The 19634-nt window shown below is 51.5% G+C and overlaps 1 protein-coding gene across 5 annotated transcripts in view; it reads left to right on the top strand.

Moving 5' to 3' along the window:
- Positions 1-19634, top strand: part of LOC123749057 (uncharacterized) — a 195356-nt gene that overhangs the window by 138822 nt on the left and 36900 nt on the right. For 4 of the 5 annotated variants that reach the window (XM_069302363.1, XM_069302342.1, XM_069302356.1 and 1 more), the window contains exon 6: positions 3604-4856. The exons of the other annotated variant lie outside the window; for it this stretch is intronic. In XM_069302363.1, the coding sequence (XP_069158464.1) occupies positions 3604-4128 (525 nt within the window). In that variant the 3' untranslated portion in view covers positions 4129-4856. Of the gene's footprint in view, positions 1-3603; positions 4857-19634 lie in introns of those variants that run through there. 5 annotated transcript variants of the gene reach the window in all.

Raw genomic sequence — 19634 nt, 5'->3', positions numbered from 1 at the left:
GGGAGAATGTGAGGGGGAGAATGTGAGGGGGAGAATGTGAGGGAGAGAATGTGAGGGGGGAGAATGTGAGGGGGAGAATGTGTGGGGGAGAATGTGAGGGGGAGAATGTGAGGGGGAGAATGTTAGGGGGAGAATGTGTGGGAGAGAATGTGATGGGGAGAATGTGAGGGGGAGAATGTGAGGGAGAGAATGTGAGGGGGAGAATGTGAGGGGGGAGAATGTGAGGGGGAGAATGTTAGGGGGAGAATGTGTGGGAGAGAATGTGAGGGGGAGAATGTGTGGGGGAGAATGTGAGGGAGAGAATGTGAGGGGGAGAATGTGAGGGGGAGAATGTGAGGGAGAGAATGTGAGGGGGGAGAATGTGAGGGGGAGAATGTGTGGGGGAGAATGTGAGGGGGAGAATCTGAGGGAGAGAATGTGAGGGGGAGAATGTGAGGGGGGAGAATGTGAGGGAGAGAATGTGAGGGAGAGAATGTGAGGGGGAGAATGTGAGGGGGAGAATGTGAGGGGGAGAATGTGAGGGGGAGAATCTGAGGGAGAGAATGTGAGGGGGCGAATGTGAGGGGGAGAATGTGACGGGGAGAATGTGAGGGGGAGAATGTGTGGGAGAGAATGTGAGGGGGAGAATGTGAGGGGGAGAATGTGTGGGGGAGAATGTGAGGGGGGAGAATGTGAGGGGGAGAATGTGTGGGAGAGAATGTGAGGGGGAGAATGTGAGGAGCAGAATGTGAGGGAGAGAATGTGAGGGGGAGTATGTGTGGGAGAGAATGTGAGGGGGAGAATGTGAGGGGGAGAATGTGAGGGGGAGAATGTGAGGGGGAGAATGTGAGGGGGAGAATGTGTGGGAGAGAATGTGAGGGGGAGAATGTGAGGGGGAGAATGTGTGGGGGAGAATGTGAGGGGGAGAATCTGAGGGAGAGAATGTGAGGGGGAGAATGTGTGGGAGAGAATGTGAGGGGGAGAATGTGAGGGGGAGAATGTGTGGGGGAGAATGTGAGGGGGAGAATCTGAGGGAGAGAATGTGAGGGGGAGAATGTGAGGGGGAGAATGTGAGGGGGAGAATGTGTGGGAGAGAATGTGAGGGGGAGAATGTGAGGGGGAGAATGTGAGGGGGAGAATGTGAGGGGGAGAATGTGAGGGGGAGAATGTGTGGGGGAGAATGTGTGGGAGAGAATGTGAGGGGGAGAATGTGAGGGGGGAGAATGTGAGGGAGAGAATGTGAGGGGGAGAATGTGTGGGAGAGAATGTGAGGGGGAGAATGTGAGGGGGAGAATGTGAGGGAGAGAATGTGAGGGGGAGAATGTGAGGGGGAGAATGTGTGGGAGAGAATGTGAGGGGGAGAATGTGAGGGGGAGAATGTGTGGGGGAGAATGTGAGGGGGAGAATGTGAGGGGGAGAATGTGTGGGAGAGAATGTGAGGGGGAGAATGTGAGGGGGAGAATGTGTGGGAGAGAATGTGAGGGGGAGAATGTGAGGGGGAGAATGTGTGGGAGAGAATGTGTGGGAGAGAATGTGAGGGGGAGAATGTGAGGGGGGAGAATGTGAGGGAGAGAATGTGAGGGGGAGAATGTGTGGGAGAGAATGTGAGGGGGAGAATGTGAGGGGGAGAATCTGAGGGAGAGAATGTGAGGGGGAGAATGTGAGGGGGAGAATGTGTGGGAGAGAATGTGAGGGGGAGAATGTGAGGGGGAGAATGTGAGGGAGAGAATGTGAGGGGGAGAATGTGTGGGAGAGAATGTGAGGGGGAGAATGTGAGGGGGGAGAATGTGAGGGAGAGAATGTGAGGGGGAGAATGTGAGGGGGGAGAATGTGAGGGAGAGAATGTGAGGGGGAGAATGTGTGGGAGAGAATGTGAGGGGGAGAATGTGAGGGGGAGAATGTGAGGGGGGAAGAATGTGAGGGAGAGAATGTGAGGGGGAGAATGTGTGGGAGAGAATGTGAGGGGGAGAATGTGAGGGGGAGAATGTGAGGGAGAGAATGTGAGGGGGAGAATGTGTGGGAGAGAATGTGAGGGGGAGAATGTGAGGGGGGAGAATGTGAGGGAGAGAATGTGAGGGGGAGAATGTGAGGGGGGAGAATGTGAGGGAGAGAATGTGAGGGGGAGAATGTGTGGGAGAGAATGTGAGGGGGAGAATGTGAGGGGGAGAATGTGAGGGGGGAAGAATGTGAGGGAGAGAATGTGAGGGGGAGAATGTGTGGGAGAGAATGTGAGGGGGAGAATGTGAGGGGGGAGAATGTGAGGGAGAGAATGTGAGGGGGAGAATGTGTGGGAGAGAATGTGAGGGGGAGAATGTGAGGGGGAGAATGTGAGGGGGAGAATGTGAGGGAGAGAATGTGAGGGGGAGAATGTGTGGGAGAGAATGTGAGGGGGAGAATGTGAGGGGGGAGAATGTGAGGGAGAGAATGTGAGGGGGAGAATGTGTGGGAGAGAATGTGAGGGGGAGAATGTGTGGGAGAGAATGTGAGGGGGAGAATGTGAGGGGGAGAATGTGAGGAGGAGAATGTGAGGGGGAGAATGTGTGGGAGAGAATGTGAGGGGGAGAATGTGAGGGGGAGAATGTGAGGGGGAGAATGTGTGGGAGAGAATGTGAGGGGAAGAATGTGAGGGGGAGAATGTGAGGGGGAGAATGTGAGGGGGAGAATGTGTGGGAGAGAATGAGAGGGGGAGAATGTGTGGGGGAGAATGTGAGGGGGAGAATGTGTGGGAGAGAATGTGAGGGGGAGAATGTGAGGGAGAGAATGTGAGGGGGAGAATGTGTGGGAGAGAATGTGAGGGGGAGAATGTGAGGGGGAGAATGTGAGGGGGAGAATGTGAGGGGGAGAATGTGAGGGGGAGAATGTGAGGGGGAGAATGTGTGGGAGAGAATGTGAGGGGGAGAATGTGAGGGGGAGAATGTGTGGGAGAGAATGTGAGGGGAAGAATGTGAGGGGGAGAATATGAGGGGGAGAATGTGAGGGGGAGAATGTGTGGGAGAGAATGTGAGGGGGAGAATGTGTGGGGGAGAATGTGAGGGGGAGAATGTGTGGGAGAGAATGTGAGGGGGAGAATGTGAGGGAGAGAATGTGGGGGGAGAATGTGTGGGAGAGAATGTGAGGGGGAGAATGTGAGGGGGAGAATGTGTATGAGAGAATGTGAGGGGGAGAATGTGTGGGGGAGAATGTGAGGGGGAGAATGTGTGGGAGAGAATGTGAGGGGGAGAATGTGTGGGGGAGAATGTGAGGGGGAGAATGTGTGGGAGAGAATGTGAGGGGGAGAATGTGAGGGAGAGAATGTGAGGGGGAGAATGTGTGGGAGAGAATGTGAGGGGGAGAATGTGAGGGGGAGAATGTGTGGGAGAGAATGTGAGGGGGAGAATGTGAGGGAGAGAATGTGAGGGGGAGGGAGAGAGAATGTTATAAAAGCAGGTTACAGTGCTGAAGATAATGAGTAGTGAAGATAAGGTCCTGGTGCACCCGGGCAGCGCCGGGTGGCCTCTCTCTAGCCACTCACGAGTCTAAAGTGACACTCACACCTCACGCCCATCGTGAAGAAGTAACTGTGTACACACTGAAGTTAACCTGTTTAACATTCTCCGTCACCATTATTCTCTGTGTTTGTTTCAGTATGAAGATGTTGTGGTGTTGTTGGAAGCGCGCCCCTTCACCCTGGCCTTCCTGGACCTGCGGTGGTCCGGGTCACCAGGTGGGCGGGTCACCATCCGACTCCCCCACCACACTGGGCTGGCCACACAGTTCTCACTGCTGTGTACGGGCCAGCTGGGTCCTAACTACATAGGCACTCAACTACTGGAGGTAGTTGGCCGGGGAGCGTCGGGGGAGTGTGTGAGGAGTGCCAGCTACAGCGGTGATGTGGGGGCTCCGCTGGTGCCAGACCTGTGGCAGGGGCAGTACGGGGTGAGTGGCACCGCCGGGGCTGTTGTGTCCGGGTGGTGGCGCCCCTGGCCGCCCCTGGGGAACCACCACACTGGCCAGATCATCATCATCACCAGGGACCTTCCCCCAGGGGTGGGGTGGGGTGGCGTCTTCGGGGAGGTGGTGACCGGCCTGGAGGTGGTGAGGGCAGCGGTCAACCACACTGACGTCACCGAGGTCACTGTGGTCGACTGTGGTGTGCTGCTCCCACTCTAGCTCACTCTATAATGGCTCTGTTCCACTCTAGAGTGAACACGGTCACTATAATGGCTCTGTTCCACTCTAGAGTGAACACGGTCACTATAATGGCTCTGTTCCACTCTAGAGTCAACACGGTCTTGTTGGGTCAGTTTGTAAACTGAGCTGAAGTGATCATCTGTTTCCTTCTTCAATGCAAGACTATTTGGGTCAAAATCTTTGATATCTTACATCTAAATATATGATATCTGACCTCTACAAACGAGGCGTCAGCGGCCAATTGCCTGTTTGGTTATCATTAAGGATTTACGCAACCACTTATGAAGGCTGTGCATCCTTCTCCAATCATGAGTGTTTAGTTTACATTCAGTAAACATTTTACAAGATTGTTCATAACCTTAATAATCTTGAAGTTTACAAGCTCACAAACTGTTTAATAAACACAGACTAACTTGCAATAGCCGAGGAAAGATGTAGAGGTTTCGCAGATGGAGAGGTAAATGTTGTTAAGACTCCTGGGATATGGCAGAGAGAGAGGGCTCTGGGAGACTGAGAGGACCCGTGTTAAGACTCCTGGGATATGGCAGAGAGAGAGGGCTCTGGGAGACTGAGAGGACCCGTGTTAGGGTTAACGTCACTTAAGATTAGGTTTGTAACATTAAGATCCGTTGGTCATATGTATCCATGGCACCTATACCTGGTGACGTCATTGTTTTGTGGTTGTTGAATAAACGTCGTGTGGAGAACACGTTCGTTTCTCTTCCCGCCAAATTATAACAGTGACGATGATGATTATTACCGTCTAAGGCAGAGAGCCCGGGTGTGACGGGTGTGACGGATGTGACGGGTGTGACGGATGTGACGGGAGTGACGGGTGTGACGTGTGTGACGGGTGTGACGGATGTGACGGGTGTGACGGGTGTGACGGATGTGACGGGTGTGACGTGTGTGACGGATGTGACGGGTGTGACGGATGTGACGGAAGTGACGGGAGTGACGGGTGTGACGGATGTGACGGGAGTGACGGATGTGACGGGTGTGACGGGAGTGACGGATGTGACGGGTGTGACGGGAGTGACGGATGTGACGGGTGTGACGGATGTGACGGGTGTGACGAATGTGACAGGTGTGACAGTAGTGTAATATGTGACGGGTGTGACGGGAGTGACGAGTGTGACGGGAGTGACGGATGTGACGGGAGTGACGGGTGTGACGGGTGTGACGGGAGTGACGGGTGTGACGGGTGTGACGGGAGTGACGGGTGTGACGGGAGTGACGGGTGTGACGGGAGTGACGGGTGTGACGGGTGTGGCGGGAGTGACGGGTGTGACGGGAGTGACGGGTGTGACGAGTGTGACGGGAGTGACGGGTGTGACGGGAGTGACGGGTGTGACGAGTGTGACGGGAGTGACGGGTGTGACGGATGTGACGGGAGTGACAGGTGTGACGGGTGTGACGGGAGTGACGGGTGTGACGGGTGTGACGAGTGTGACGGGTGTGACGGGAGTGACGGGTGTGACGGGAGTGACGGGTGTGACGGGAGTGACGGGTGTGACGCGTGTGACGGATGTGACGGGTGTGACGGGAGTGACAGGTGTGACGGGAGTGACGGGTGTGACGGGAGTGAGGGATGTGACGGGTGTGTGACTGGAGTGACGGGTGTGACGGGAGTGACAGGTGTGACGGGAGTGACGGGTGTGACAGGTGTGATGGGTGTGACGGATGTGACGGGAGTGACGGGTGTGACGGGTGTGACGGATGTGACGGGAGTGACAGGTGTGACGGGAGTGACGGGTGTGACAGGTGTGACGGGTGTGACGGATGTGACGGGAGTGACGGGTGTGACGGGTGTGACGGATGTGACGGGTGTGCCGGGAGTGACAGGTGTGACGGGAGTGACGGGTGTGACAGGTGTGACGGATGTGACGGGAGTGACGGGTGTGACGGGTGTGACGGATGTGACGGGAGTGACGGGTGTGCCGGGAGTGACAGGTGTGACGGGTGTGACGGATGTGACGGGAGTGACGGATGTGACGGGAGTGACGGGAGTGACGGGTGTGACGGATGTGACGGGTGTGTGACGGGTGTGACGGATGTGACGGGTGTGACGGATGTGACGGGTGTGACGGATGTGACGGGTGTGACGGGTGTGACGAGTGTGACGGGTGTGACGGATGTGACGGGTGTGACGGGAGTGACGGGTGTGACGGGTGTAACGTGCAGCAATACTGGACCGGTCTAGTGTGGCTCTCCTCATATAAATAAAAAAGATGCTCTAGCCCTTGCTGTGGGTAAGTGGCAAGATGAAACAGATGCTGCTTTAGCTCTTGCTGTGGGTAAGTGGCAAGATGAAACAGATGCTGCTTTAGCCCTTGCTGTGGGTAAGTGGCAAGATGAAACAGATGCTGCTTTAGCCCTTGCTGTGGGTAAGTGGCAAGATGAAACAGATGCTGCTTTAGCCCTTGCTGTGGGTAAGTGGCAAGATGAAACAGATGCTGCTTTAGCTCTTGCTGTGGGTAAGTGGCAAGATGAAACAGATGCTGCTTTAGCTCTTGCTGTGGGTAAGTGGCAAGATGAAACAGATGCTGCTTTAGCTCTTGCTGTGGGTAAGTGGCAAGATGAAACAGATGCTGCTTTAGCCCTTGCTGTGGGTAAGTGGCAAGATGAAACAGATGCTGCTTTAGCTCTTGCTGTGGGTAAGTGGCAAGATGAAACAGATGCTGCTTTAGCCCTTGCTGTGGGTAAGTGGCAAGATGAAACAGATGCTGCTTTAGCCCTTGCTGTGGGTAAGTGGCAAGATGAAACAGATGCTGCTTTAGCCCTTGCTGTGGGTAAGTGGCAAGATGAAACAGATGAACAAATAATAAATCTTTACTATAATAATAATTATTATAAAAGAAAATGGTTCCTGCAAACACCTGGCTATTATAACAGAACAAACACCTGGCTATTATAACAGAACAAACACCTGGCTATTATAACAGAACAAACACCTGGCTATTATAACAGAACAAACACCTGGCTATTATAACAGAACAAACACCTGGCTATTATAACAGAACAAACACCTGGCTATTATAACAGAACAAACACCTGGCTATTATAACAGAACAAACACCTGGCTATTATAACAGAACAAACACCTGGCTATTATAACAGAACAAACACCTGGCTATTATAACAGAACAAACACCTGGCTATTATAACAGAACAAACACCTGGCTATTATAACAGAACAAACACCTGGCTATTATAACAGAACAAACACCTGGCTATTATAACAGAACAAACAAAACAAGCAAATGAAATCCTTAATATTATACCGGTGAGCTGAAGACATCCACCACACACCACAGCCTCCAACACATGACGTAGGCTGGTAGGAGACGACGGGTGAAAGAAGTAGTGATGATCCCAAGAGCACCAAAGAGAGACTGACTTCCATGCGTAGCAGGTGTCAGGGGATGGGGGGTTTTAGGAACTTGAACTTGAATTTGTTATTGAACCAAACCAATACTGTCTTACAGACCAACAGACACCCCAACCACGCCCTGATAAAAATATGACCGACAACGGCAACCACACTTCTCCTGCCGTCAGTCGACCAGCAATGGACACTGGAATGCTTGCAATTAGTTGGGAGATCGCCCTGTAATCGTTTTGTTCTCGGAGAGAGGTTCAGCGTCACCTTTATTCAGAGGTGCGGCTCCAAACTGGCCTATTGTCATGAGTACACACCCACTCCAGCTGCCATGGCTCCCCCCCCCCCCCTACTCTCCTTATTGTGGGATAATCTCCTAAATCACCTTTAAGAAGTTACTAACCAAGTCCACCAATTTGCAGCCATGTCTCTCTCTCTTTGTATCCAGGAAGCCTCACCAGGACAAGGGCAAAAGTCAGCTGTTAACATACTAACATATATTACATAAAAACATTAAAAGGAAATATATCAAAATAATATTACAGTGCAGAACCTTAGGCTGCTACCAACCGATAACACTCCAATGTCATCTCAGACCTTCATCACATAAACCATATTAGGCTGCTGCTCAATCTTCGGCTCACAATCTACTGCCCCCCCCCCCCCTCACTGCTTGGGGTTGAAATACTTGATACACAAAATATCTCCAACCACAAAAGAAATATATTTCTCACCTTACACTGCGTCTGTCATGCCAATATGCAATCAAGCACTCCCTCATACATCAATGTGTCTATATGATTCTCTGTTGAAATGTCTCGAGGCCCACTACTATGAACATCTATCTGGGTCCTCAAAATCAGGTAAGTACTCCTGCAGTTCTTCCGATATCTGCTGTCAATGTCCCACTCGAATGCCAGTGAAGCTCCTCCAAACGGCTTCACAAAAGAAGTGTGTAGCTCCCTTACACTCGAAGTTTCACTATACCAATGGGGTTCTTCTCCATACTTGCAATTCAGCTCCACACTAGGAGTTCACCAAATACTCTTCTTCAGACGCGAAGTTCCTTCATTACCTTCTCCCATACAAACCTGTAATTCCATTACCAATCCACAATAACATGTTTTCCTAACAATACAGATATAATAAATATATATTTACATTAATATCATCATCCGACATCATACTCCGCACCGATCTCACTGAAATCAACTTCCGAGGTGCGCCCTTGGGCAACGTCCCCTCAGGGCGTTTGTGAGCCACTTAGCTCAGGAGAACAAGGATGTGCTACTCCCGCCCCCATTATGTCCACTCATCTCTAACTCCTTATCTCTGCTCACTGTCTTAATAAAACATCCACCCTTATATATAAATAAATATTAATACATTTTCTTCGATCGCTGGGCACACAATCAAACAATGGTAAACATTCTATTGATTAATTAAATGAGCTTACCACAGAATTCTAGAACGTGATGACGCTTACTCAGATGCTCCAACATGGTGTCACATCTAGCCATCCACAAAAATCACTTTAGGACTGCCTCACAAAGCTTCTTCCAGTCCTGACATGAGTTCACAATGTCGCCCGGCAGGCTTTTTCCCCCCTCCCTTTCTGGCCCGTTGTCGTCGTGAGCGGGCTTGGTGGGCGGCTGCCGGAGTGTGATGCTCCTTGAGTCACTCCTCTGTCCTTTTGAAGCCTTATGCTCCTGCTGCTGTCTTCACCAATTTTACCAGATATCTTTTCCTTTTCCTTGTGTTTCATTTTTCTCCCTCCCCCCCTTCTTCTCCTTTCTAATTGTCATTTCCTGCCGTCCTTTTGCCAGTCTTGATTACTCTTTTGAACTTCTTCTGTTTTGATGGCCAGGTGTTTGGAGGGCTCTTTCACCCATAGAACTGTGGTACCCAACATTGTGAGCGAGGGGATGCTTTTATTGTCAATCCTCCTTTCGTCGCTGAACCCAATCTCGACGGATTAACGGTTCTTAAGGTGGCGACTGTGGGGCGTATACTCATGATGCACCCCTAGCGGGCCTAGGCAAGACCGGCAACAACTCTCTTGTTGGGTGTTCTAGCCTCTAATTGTGGCTCCGTGGTGGGTATGGGGACACATTCGTGAGTGAAAGTATTACCTCTCGTTTTCATGTCTTTGAATACTGTTCCTCTTATGACTTCTCAGGCTCATGGGGTGGGCGACCATGTCCCCGAGTTGGACTGTGTTGGAAGACTGGGCTCAGTAGCCCCCGCTACATTGGGCCCAGACCTAGTCCCTCCTTTAACCCTCCTGACTACTCCCCTCGGCTCCCCTCCCTCTTCTGTGGTTAGGTCGAGCCACAAGCCCCCAGAGGTGACCACCTCGTCCCCTGGCACGGCTCAGTCTCTCATTGTGACTACTGCGCATTTTAACTCCTCTCTCTCTGGGGGTTCTCAATGCCGTTCCCGCCAAGGCTGCACTCGCACGATCCCTTCCCATACTAATATGTACCAAGCCTTGTTTGGTCTTGCTTCATGGGCTAAATACTTTGATATCCTCCCTCTGGATTCTACACCTGCTGACAATTTCTTCCTCCATAATCACCTTGTTGATTCAGTAGATGCCTCTGTTACTTTTAACCCCACCCGTTTCAGTACACGTGTCATTGCTGTTCCTTCTCCAGATGCAGCTACTGGCTTAGGAGCATTGTCCTGCATTGGGGAGACCCCTGTTTGGGCTTAAACTTAAACGCTTGGTTAAATTCCAGTGTTGGCACTGTTCTCCTCTCGCACCATATTGCAACTGGTGTTGGGGACCTAAAAGACTGCCATGAGGATATAAAATATATCCTCAAAGCCCAAGGCCATACTGTCCTCCAGGTGGACACGTTCACTCGACCCCCTCATGGACACCGCCATCAGCCCCTTCGAGTTGTGAAAATCACCTTCGATAGTAGGACCCTTCCGCCCTCTATCATTCTTGCTGGTGCCAGGTGTTCCATTCAGGAGTACATCCCCTCTCCCAGACTTTGTAATAAGTGCTGGAAGTTTGGGCACGGTGCCTCAAATGCACAAGTCTTTTTTTCTATGCCCCATGTGTGGGGACTATGGCAACTCCAAGGCAGAGTGCTCTTCTCCCCAGGCTCCCTGCCTCACTCAGTTGCGGTGAGGCCCACCCTACCTTCTCCCGCACGTGTATACACTACAAGCCCGCCCACTGCCTCTTCTCCTGTTCCTTTACGCTCTGTCCCGAAAGGTCTCCCTCCTGATTCTCCTTCTGGAGTTTTCCCCCTTCCTACCCAGTCCGCCATGTTTCCTGTGTCTTCTTTCCCTTCTCCCTCCAATCCTTCTTCCCAACCCTCCCCACAATGTCTTGGTTGGTAAGAAGGCATCACTTTCTTCCTCCCCCTCCCCCCACCTCTGACTCTATCGCTATGTCCCTTACCATTTCGATGGTCGGGTCCCCTGTCCCAGATATGGAGGTTTCTTTTGCCCCCGATTCCCTCTCAGTTGCTGTCCTTGCTGACGTGCGCTCTCCAGTTTCTGCCCCCCCCCCCCCCCTCCTCCTGCTGCCCTTGACAGCCCCTCTCGGTTGTCTCCCCCTTCCCCGGACCCCATCCATCCACCTTTGTTCTCTCCACCCACTCCCTTCCCTCTATCCTTACTAAGTTTACCCATGCCCCCTAATCCTGATTTTGCTGACTCTGACCCTGATCCTGATCCTGATCCTGAGCTTATTTAATATGCTGCGTTCTACTTTACCTTTGTTTCTTCATTGTTCTCTGTTGTTGTCCTTTCTCTTTTTGATAATATCTATTCTTCAATGGAATATTCGTGGATTTTATGCTAATTTCTATGAACTCCAACTTCCGATTACAAAGTTTTCACCACTTTGTGTTTTTCTCCAGGAGCCGATGCTTGGTGCTCGTCATGGTCGCTTCCGTGGCTATTTCTTTCTCTCTCCTCACCCCTCTCCCAGCTTTTGCTGGGGCCCATTGATCTACTGCTCTCTTGATTCATAATAATATTCTCTTCGTCTCCCCTACTGTTTCCATCGCCTATCCATTGTTCTGCTGCCAGTGTTTTTGTGAGTAGATGGTATACAGTCTGGTCCATTTATCTCCCCTCAAATGTCCCGCTTTCCCTTCCTGATCTTAAACAGCTCCTGGACTCCTTACCAGAGCCGGTGCTCCTGTTGGGTGATTTCAACTGTCGACATTCCCTCTGGGGTGATGTTCTGATAAACACCCGAGGCCGTCTTCTCGAACCGTTCGTCCTCTCTTCTTCCCTGCCTCTCCTGATTTCTGGTGAGCCCACTCATGTGGATTCTAGAACTCGCACCCTTTCCTGTCTTGATCTTTCTCTCTGCTCGTCGTCCCTTTACTTAGATCTCACGTGGCGGGTTCTTGATGACCTCCCTACAGTGACCATTTCCCCATCCTCGTTTCTTTTTTATCTTTTCACCCTCCCCTCTCCTTCCCTAGGTGGCAGTTTGCCAAGGCTGACTGGAACCTATTCGCCCTCTGTGCTACTCTCTCTGAACTCTCCTCTCTGCCTCTTCCTCGCGCCCTCCTCCTTTTTCATGACACCGTCTTCGACGCTGCCCTTTGCTCTATTCCTCGTTTGCCAAGGCTGACTGGAACCTATTCGCCCTCTGTGCTACTTTCTCTGATCTCTCCTCTCTGCCTCTTCCTTGCGCCCTCCTCCTTCTTCATGACACCGTCTTCGATGCTGCCCTTTGCTCTATTCCTCGCTCTACCTCCTGGGGCACACGGAAGTACATTCCCTGGTGGAATGCGGACTGTGCTCTGGCTGTCTGCTGTAAGCGTGCAGCCTGGAAGAAACACCGATGCAGACAGGTGGCTGATTCTTTTATTTGGTTTCGGAAGGCTAGTGCAGTGGCCTGTAGGACCATCAACACAGCTAAACGTGACAGTTGGAAATCTTATGTTTCCACCATTACATCCGATACTCCTCTGCCGCAGATCTGGAAGAAGATCTGCAAGATTGCTGGCAAGTTCGTTCCAGATGTCTCGCCGGTTCTTCACCTCCGTGGTACTCTAGTGGCAGACCCAGTGCAGGTCGCGACCGAACTGGGTTCCCACTTTTCAACTATTAGATCCGGTTCTCATCTTCCTCAATCCTTCCTTCTTTGTAAGCCTGTTCTTGCATCTCATCCCTGAGATTTGTGCATTCCCCCTCTGCTTTCCCTATAACAATCCCTTCTCTCTCTCTGAACTTCAGTCTGCCCTGGCCCTCTGCAGTTCTATGCAAGCGGGCTCTGATGATATTCATTATGAGATGCTTCGCCATCTCCCTCCATGCACGTCTCGGTATTTACTGAGTCTGTACAACCAGGTCTGGGAGTCGTCGTCCGTCCTTGAGGACTGGCTTGATGCCGTTGTACTCTCTATTCGGAAACCGGGGTCTCTCGGGACATCCCCTAAGTACTTCCGCCCTATTGCCCTCACGAGTTGTGTCTGCAAACTCTTTGAACATATGGTCAATGTTTGTCTGATGTGGTTCTTGGAACACTCACCACCTCTCCCCTTCTCAATTTATTTTTCGCAAGTGCTGCAGCACGACTATTGTCCTGGTGAACTTGGAGGTCTATATTCGTACTACTTTTGCTGTGAAGACCTCCGTTGTTTCTGTCCTTTTTGACCTGGAAAAGGCTTACGATACCACCTGTAGGTACCATATTCCGTCCCAACTTCGTTCTTTTGGCCTTCGTGGTAATCTCTCTCTTTCTCCAAAGCTTCCTCTTTCGTAGTTCCTTTAGAGTGGGGCTTGGTGCCACTCACTCTCTGCCTCTTTTTAGCAATTCGAAGGTGTACCTCAAGGTAGTGTTCTGAGCACTACTCTTTTTCTAGTTGCCATAAATGATCTTCTTTCCTCCCTTCCTTCTGGCATCTTCTCCGTTCTTTATGTCGACGATCTTACTCTTTGCTGCCGAGGTGATGATTCGCCTCTCCTTCAATGGCGGCTTCAACTTGCGATTGATTCCGTGTCGTCTTGGGCCACCAATCATGGCTTCAAGCTCTCTGCAACCAAGACTTGTGCTATGACTTTTACTCGGAAACATGTCGTTCTTCGTCCCTCTTTGTCACTTTATGGTCATCCCCTTGTGTACAAAGATTCCGCTAAGCTTTTAGGGTTAATCTTTGACACTCGTTTGTCTTGGTCGCCCCATATCTCTTACCACCGAGTTGAATGCTCTAAGGCCCTTAACCTACTTAAGGTTTTGTCCCATACTTCTTGGGGAGCAGATAGGCGCACACTCCTCTCTTTGCATTCCTCTCTCGTACTGCCTACACTCGATTATGGTTGCCCTGCCTATTCTTCTGCTTCTCCTTCTATTCTTCGCTGTCTTGATCCTTTGCACCATACTGGGTTGCGCCTCAGCTCTGGTGCTTTTCATTCGATTCCTACCTTAGCTTGTACGTTGACACTGGTTTCCTGTTTCTTCAGGACCGCCGAGATTGCTACACTCCCAACACTCTCACTATTGCCTGTATCGTGCTTTAACTCCCCCCCCCCCTATAGTTCCTGTTCAACTTCACCACCTCCCTCTTTCTGTCCGGTTGTCTCACCTACTACATTCTCTTTCGGTTAGTATTACTAATATTTCTCCTCATGTTGTTCCGTTCTTGTCCCAGTGGAGGGTTCCCAATTCCTAAATATTGTAAATCCTTGACCCACATCACTAAAGCTTTTACCCCTCCTTCAGTTCTGAAATGCCTTTTCCTTGAACACTTTCCCTCACACTCCCGCTCCATATGTTTCGCCTGCCTTCGAAGACTAACATCTTCACGGCAGAACTTTATGCTATTCTCTATGCGCTTCGCCTCCTGATTTCTCGCTACTCCTTTGTGGGCGTAGTTGACTCTTGCAGTGCCCTCATGGCTCTGGAGTCCTTTAATCCAGTCTATCCGGTAGTAGTAGAGATTCAACATTGGCTGTTTCTTATCTCCAGTAGATTTAAGACAGTGGAGTTTTGCTGGGTTCCCAGCCATATTGGTGTCTCTTTAAATGAGTGTGCGGACGCTGCCACTAAGGAAGCTATCCGCACTTGTCCCATCTCCCATAAAGTATTCCTTATTCCGACTTTTACCCAGTTATTCATTACTTCATCCTTGCCCGTTGGCATGGTTGCTGGTCTTCTGTTACTGGTAACAAACTGCGTACTCTTAAGAGTAGTGAGTGTCCCTGTGGCCTTCCTCCTTCCACCGTAAGCGGTGATGGGAAACGGCTCTGGCAAGGTTGCGTATTGGCCATTTGCACTTAATTCACGGACATTTAATGGAGTGCTGCCCTGCTCCTTATTGTCCAAACTGCATTGTCCCTCTTACAGTCGTGCATATCCTTGTTGAATATCCTGCCTTCCAGGACGAGCATGTGTCTTGCTTTTCGACCGTCCCCCGCGGTCACTTGTCCCTCGATCGAATTCTTTGTGAATCGGATACTTTTGATATCATTCGCCTTATGCGTTTGTGTTCTCATATTGGCATCCTCAGTGCTATTTAACACTCTCTGATTATTCCACACATTTGATGGTGCTATATAGCCTTCCCGGCTTGGTGCCTTCTTTGATAATTACTTACTTACTGGCAGGCTTCACGCAGAAATACCTGCTTATATCCCTCTACTTGAAGGAATATCACATTAGAGTGCACTCAGGAACGAGCACCCTCTAGGCTTCAGGTCGCCTCTAACATCTTCACATCACAGAGAAACGATGTACGACGTCCCTTACAGCTACCGTACACTTGATAACAAGTAGCCGGTCGGCCGAGCGGACAGTACGCTGGACTTGTGATCCTGTGTTCGATCCCAGGCGCCGGCGAGAAACAATGGGCAGAGTTTCTTTCACCCTATGCCCCTGTTACCTAGCAGTAAAATAGGTACCTGGGAGTTAGTCAGCTGACACGGGCTGCTTCCTGGGGGTGGAGGCCTGGTCGAGGACCGGGCCGCGGGGACACTAAAAAAGCCCCGAAATCATCTCAAGATAACCTCAAGAAGATAGCCTTCACTCACTCACTAAACCGGGGATTATATTGTTCCTTCTCAGCAGGTCAACGACGTAACGTCCGTTTCTGACGACTGTGGTAACTCAAGTGACGCCTTACACCCTCCATCGGCGTCACGTCACGTCACAAAATATTGACATCTCGTTCCGTCTAACTTTTATCAAACGCTCATCCTCTGCTTGTATTGTTTTAAGTCACTCACTGACGTCAAGTTAATAAACTGCCTTCCCTGACCTCGTAATCTGTGGTGAGGTGTGCAGAATAACTCTCACCTGGTAGACTCGCTTCACCAGGCTACCTGGCGCTCATAACACACGGCTCTATTGATACCCCTGCTGGTGATGACGTCATGTCTTGTCTCAAGGTGAGCAGTAACAAGCGGCTGGCGGTAACTGCTAGATAGTGGCTGCACTACAGCTGGGTAGAGGCTGTATAACTGCTAGTTAGAGGCGGCAAACTGCTTGGTAGAGGAGGCTAACTGCTTGTTTGTGGAGGCACTCTGCCTGCGGGTGAGCCGTACCAGGGACTGTATGGTACAGGGTGGTGGAGCGTATGGCGGGTCAAATGACTCATCTTGGCTGTCATAGAGGTGGACTTCCAGGGTGATGACATAGAAGGTGAGTGGAAAAGGCAGTTCCACTGCAATACAGGGCATCTACGTGACACTAGCAAACACAAAATGTTTTGAATACGTGCTTTTTACTAGATTGGGTATCCGGCGGTGCCCGGGTCGACCTTAATGGTTGCACCAATTAAGTGTTTGCACGTCAGATACTGACTTCTGATGTAGTCAGATGCCTTCATACTTTATACCTATTATAACTCCATCAGTCACCATGTCATCTCCGCGGACTTAGTGACCATCGCCGCGTCCGCGTGAGTCCGACTTTCCTTGAAATGGGATTATGAGGAGCACACTTGCCTATGGCAGTCCCCTACCCCATACTTGTCACTTGGCAAAGCAGGATGAGGCCAGATTCAAACGTATGGGCCACAGCCTTTAGACAAGCAACATGACAGACATTCTCTCTTGTACACACAGACTACGACCTCACTTTGCGGTTACCTAGCGTAAGTTTCGGGTATCATTAACGTCCCCGCGGCCCGCGACGCAGGAAATACAGCCTGGTTGATCAAGACGACCGTGGCCACAACACAGGTAACCAGGTAACCATCGATGGATCCCAGCCCGGCGCCCACAACCCCCCCCCCACCTCCACCACTGGCGGTGTACAGAGTCTCACAGTGATTAAACAGCTTGTTGGTGAAAGCCGTCTGCATAACACCGCCACACAGACACGCAGGTAAGTCTATTCCTTCACCAAGATAGACCAGCAACAATTCAGTACCTTCACTGATAGTGTTGGCGGAGAGTGGGGTAGTGTCCAGTACAGTGGTCAATGTTGGCGGAGAGTGGGGAGTGTCCAGTACAGTGGTCAATGTTGGCGGAGAGTGTCCAGTACAGTGGTCAATGTTGGCGGAGAGTGGGGGAGTGTCCACTACAGTGGTCAATGTTGGCGGAGAGTGGGTAGTGTCCAGTACAGTGGTCAATGTTGGCGGAGAGTGGGGGTGTCCAGTACAGTGGTCAATGTTGGCGGAGAGTGGGGAGTGTCCAGTACAGTGGTCAATGTTGGCGGAGAGTGGGGGTGTCCAGTACAGTGGTCAATGTTGGCGGAGAGTGGGGAGTGTCCAGTACAGTGGTCAATGTTGGCGGAGAGTGGGGGAGTGTCCAGTACAGTGGTCAATGTTAGCGGAGAGTGGGGAGTGTCCACTACAGTGGTCAATGTTGGCGGAGAGTGGGGGAGTGTCCAGTACAGTGGTCAATGTTGACGGAGAGTGGGGAGTGTCCAGTACAGTGGTCAATGTTGGCAGAGAGTGGGGGAGTGTCCAGTACAGTGGTCAATGTTGGCGGAGAGTGGGGAGTGTCCAGTACAGTGGTCAATGTTGGCGGAGAGTGGGGAGTGTCCAGTACAGTGGTCAATGTTGGCGGAGAGTGGGGAGTGTCCAGTACAGTGGTCAATGTTGGCGGAGAGTGTCCAGTACAGTGGTCAATGTTGACGGAGAGTGGGGAGTGTCCAGTACAGTGGTCAATGTTGGCAGAGAGTGGGGGAGTGTCCAGTACAGTGGTCAATGTTGGCGGAGAGTGGGGAGTGTCCAGTACAGTGGTCAATGTTGGCGGAGAGTGGGGGAGTGTCCAGTACAGTGGTCAATGTTGGCGGAGAGTGGGGCAGTGTCCAGTACAGTGGTCAATGTTGGCGGAGAGTGGGGGAGTGTCCAGTACAGTGGTCAATGTTGACGGAGAGTGTCCGCTAGTGTCCAGTACAGTTGTCAATGTTGACGGAGAGTGGGGAGTGTCCAGTACAGTGGTCAATGTTGACGGAGAGTGGGGGAGTGTCCAGTACAGTGGTCAATGTTGGCGGAGAGTGGGGGAGTGTCCAGTACAGTGGTCAATGTTGACGGAGAGTGTCCGCTAGTGTCCAGTACAGTTGTCAATGTTGACGGAGAGTGGGGAGTGTCCAGTACAGTGGTCAATGTTGACGGAGAGTGGGGGAGTGTCCAGTACAGTGGTCAATGTTGGCGGAGAGTGGGGCAGTGTCCAGTACAGTGGTCAATGTTGACGGAGAGTGTCCACTACAGTGGTCAATGTTGACGGAGAGTGGGGAGTGTCCAGTACAGTGGTCAATGTTGACGGAGAGTGGGGGAGTGTCCAGTACAGTGGTCAATGTTGGCGGAGAGTGGGGAGTGTCCAGTACAGTGGTCAATGTTGGCGGAGAGTGTCCACTACAGTGGTCAATGTTGGCGGAGAGTGTCCACTACAGTGATCAATGTTGGCGGAGAGTGGGGAGTGTCCAGTACAGTGGTCAATGTTGGCGGAGAGTGTCCACTACAGTGGTCAATGTTGACGGAGAGTGGGGAGTGTCCAGTACAGTGGTCAATGTTGACGGAGAGTGGGGGAGTGTCCAGTACAGTGGTCAATGTTGACGGAGAGTGGGGGAGTGTCCAGTACAGTGGTCAATGTTGGCGGAGAGTGGGGGAGTGTCCAGTACAGTGGTCAATGTTGGCGGAGAGTGTCCACTACAGTGGTCAATGTTGGCGGAGAGTGTCCACTACAGTGGTCAATGTTGGCGGAGAGTGGGGAGTGTACAGTACAGTGGTCAATGTTGGCGGAGACTGTCCACTACAGTGGTCAATGTTGACGGAGAGTGGGGAGTGTCCAGTACAGTGGTCAATGTTGACGGAGAGTGGGGGAGTGTCCAGTACAGTGGTCAATGTTGGCGGAGAGTGTCCAGTACAATGGTCAATGTTGGCGGAGAGTGTCCACTACAGTGGTCAATGTTGGCGGAGAGTAGGGAGTGTCCAGTACAGTGGTCAATGTTGGCGGAGAGTGTCCACTACAGTGGTCAATGTTGGCGGAGAGTGGGGAGTGTCCAGTACAGTGGTCAATGTTGGCGGAGAGTGTCCACTACAGTGGTCAATGTTGGCGGAGAGTAGGGAGTGTCCAGTACAGTGGTCAATGTTGGCGGAGAGTGTCCACTACAGTGGTCAATGTTGACGGAGAGTGGGGAGTGTCCAGTACAGTGGTCAATGTTGACGGAGAGTGGGGGAGTGTCCAATACAGTGGTCAATGTTGGCGGAGAGTGGGGAGTGTCCAGTACAGTGGTCAATGTTGGCGGAGAGTGGGGAGTGTCCAGTACAGTGGTCAATGTTGGCGGAGGGTGGGGAGTGTCCAGTACAGTGGTCAATGTTGGCGGAGAGTGTCCACTACAGTGGTCAATGTTGGCGGAGAGTGGGGGAGTGTCCAGTACAGTGGTCAATGCTGGCGGAGAGTGGGGAGTGTCCGGTACAGTGGTCAATGTTGGCGGAGAGTGGGGAGTGTCCAGTACAGTGGTCAATGTTGACGGAGAGTGGGGGAGTGTCCAGTACAGTGGTCAATGTTGACGGAGAGTGGGCAGTGTCCACTACAGTGGTCAATGTTGACGGAGAGTGGGGAGTGTCCAGTACAGTGGTCAATGTTGACGGAGAGTGGGGGAGTGTCCAGTACAGTGGTCAATGTTGGCGGAGAGTGGGGAGTGTCCAGTACAGTGGTCAATGTTGGCGGA

This window comes from Procambarus clarkii, chromosome 5, assembly GCF_040958095.1.
Source record: "Procambarus clarkii isolate CNS0578487 chromosome 5, FALCON_Pclarkii_2.0, whole genome shotgun sequence".
NCBI classification, from domain to species: Eukaryota; Metazoa; Arthropoda; class Malacostraca; order Decapoda; family Cambaridae; genus Procambarus; species Procambarus clarkii.
The sequence above is the reverse complement of the archived record's forward strand: the minus strand, read 5'-3'. Positions and strand labels throughout refer to the sequence as shown.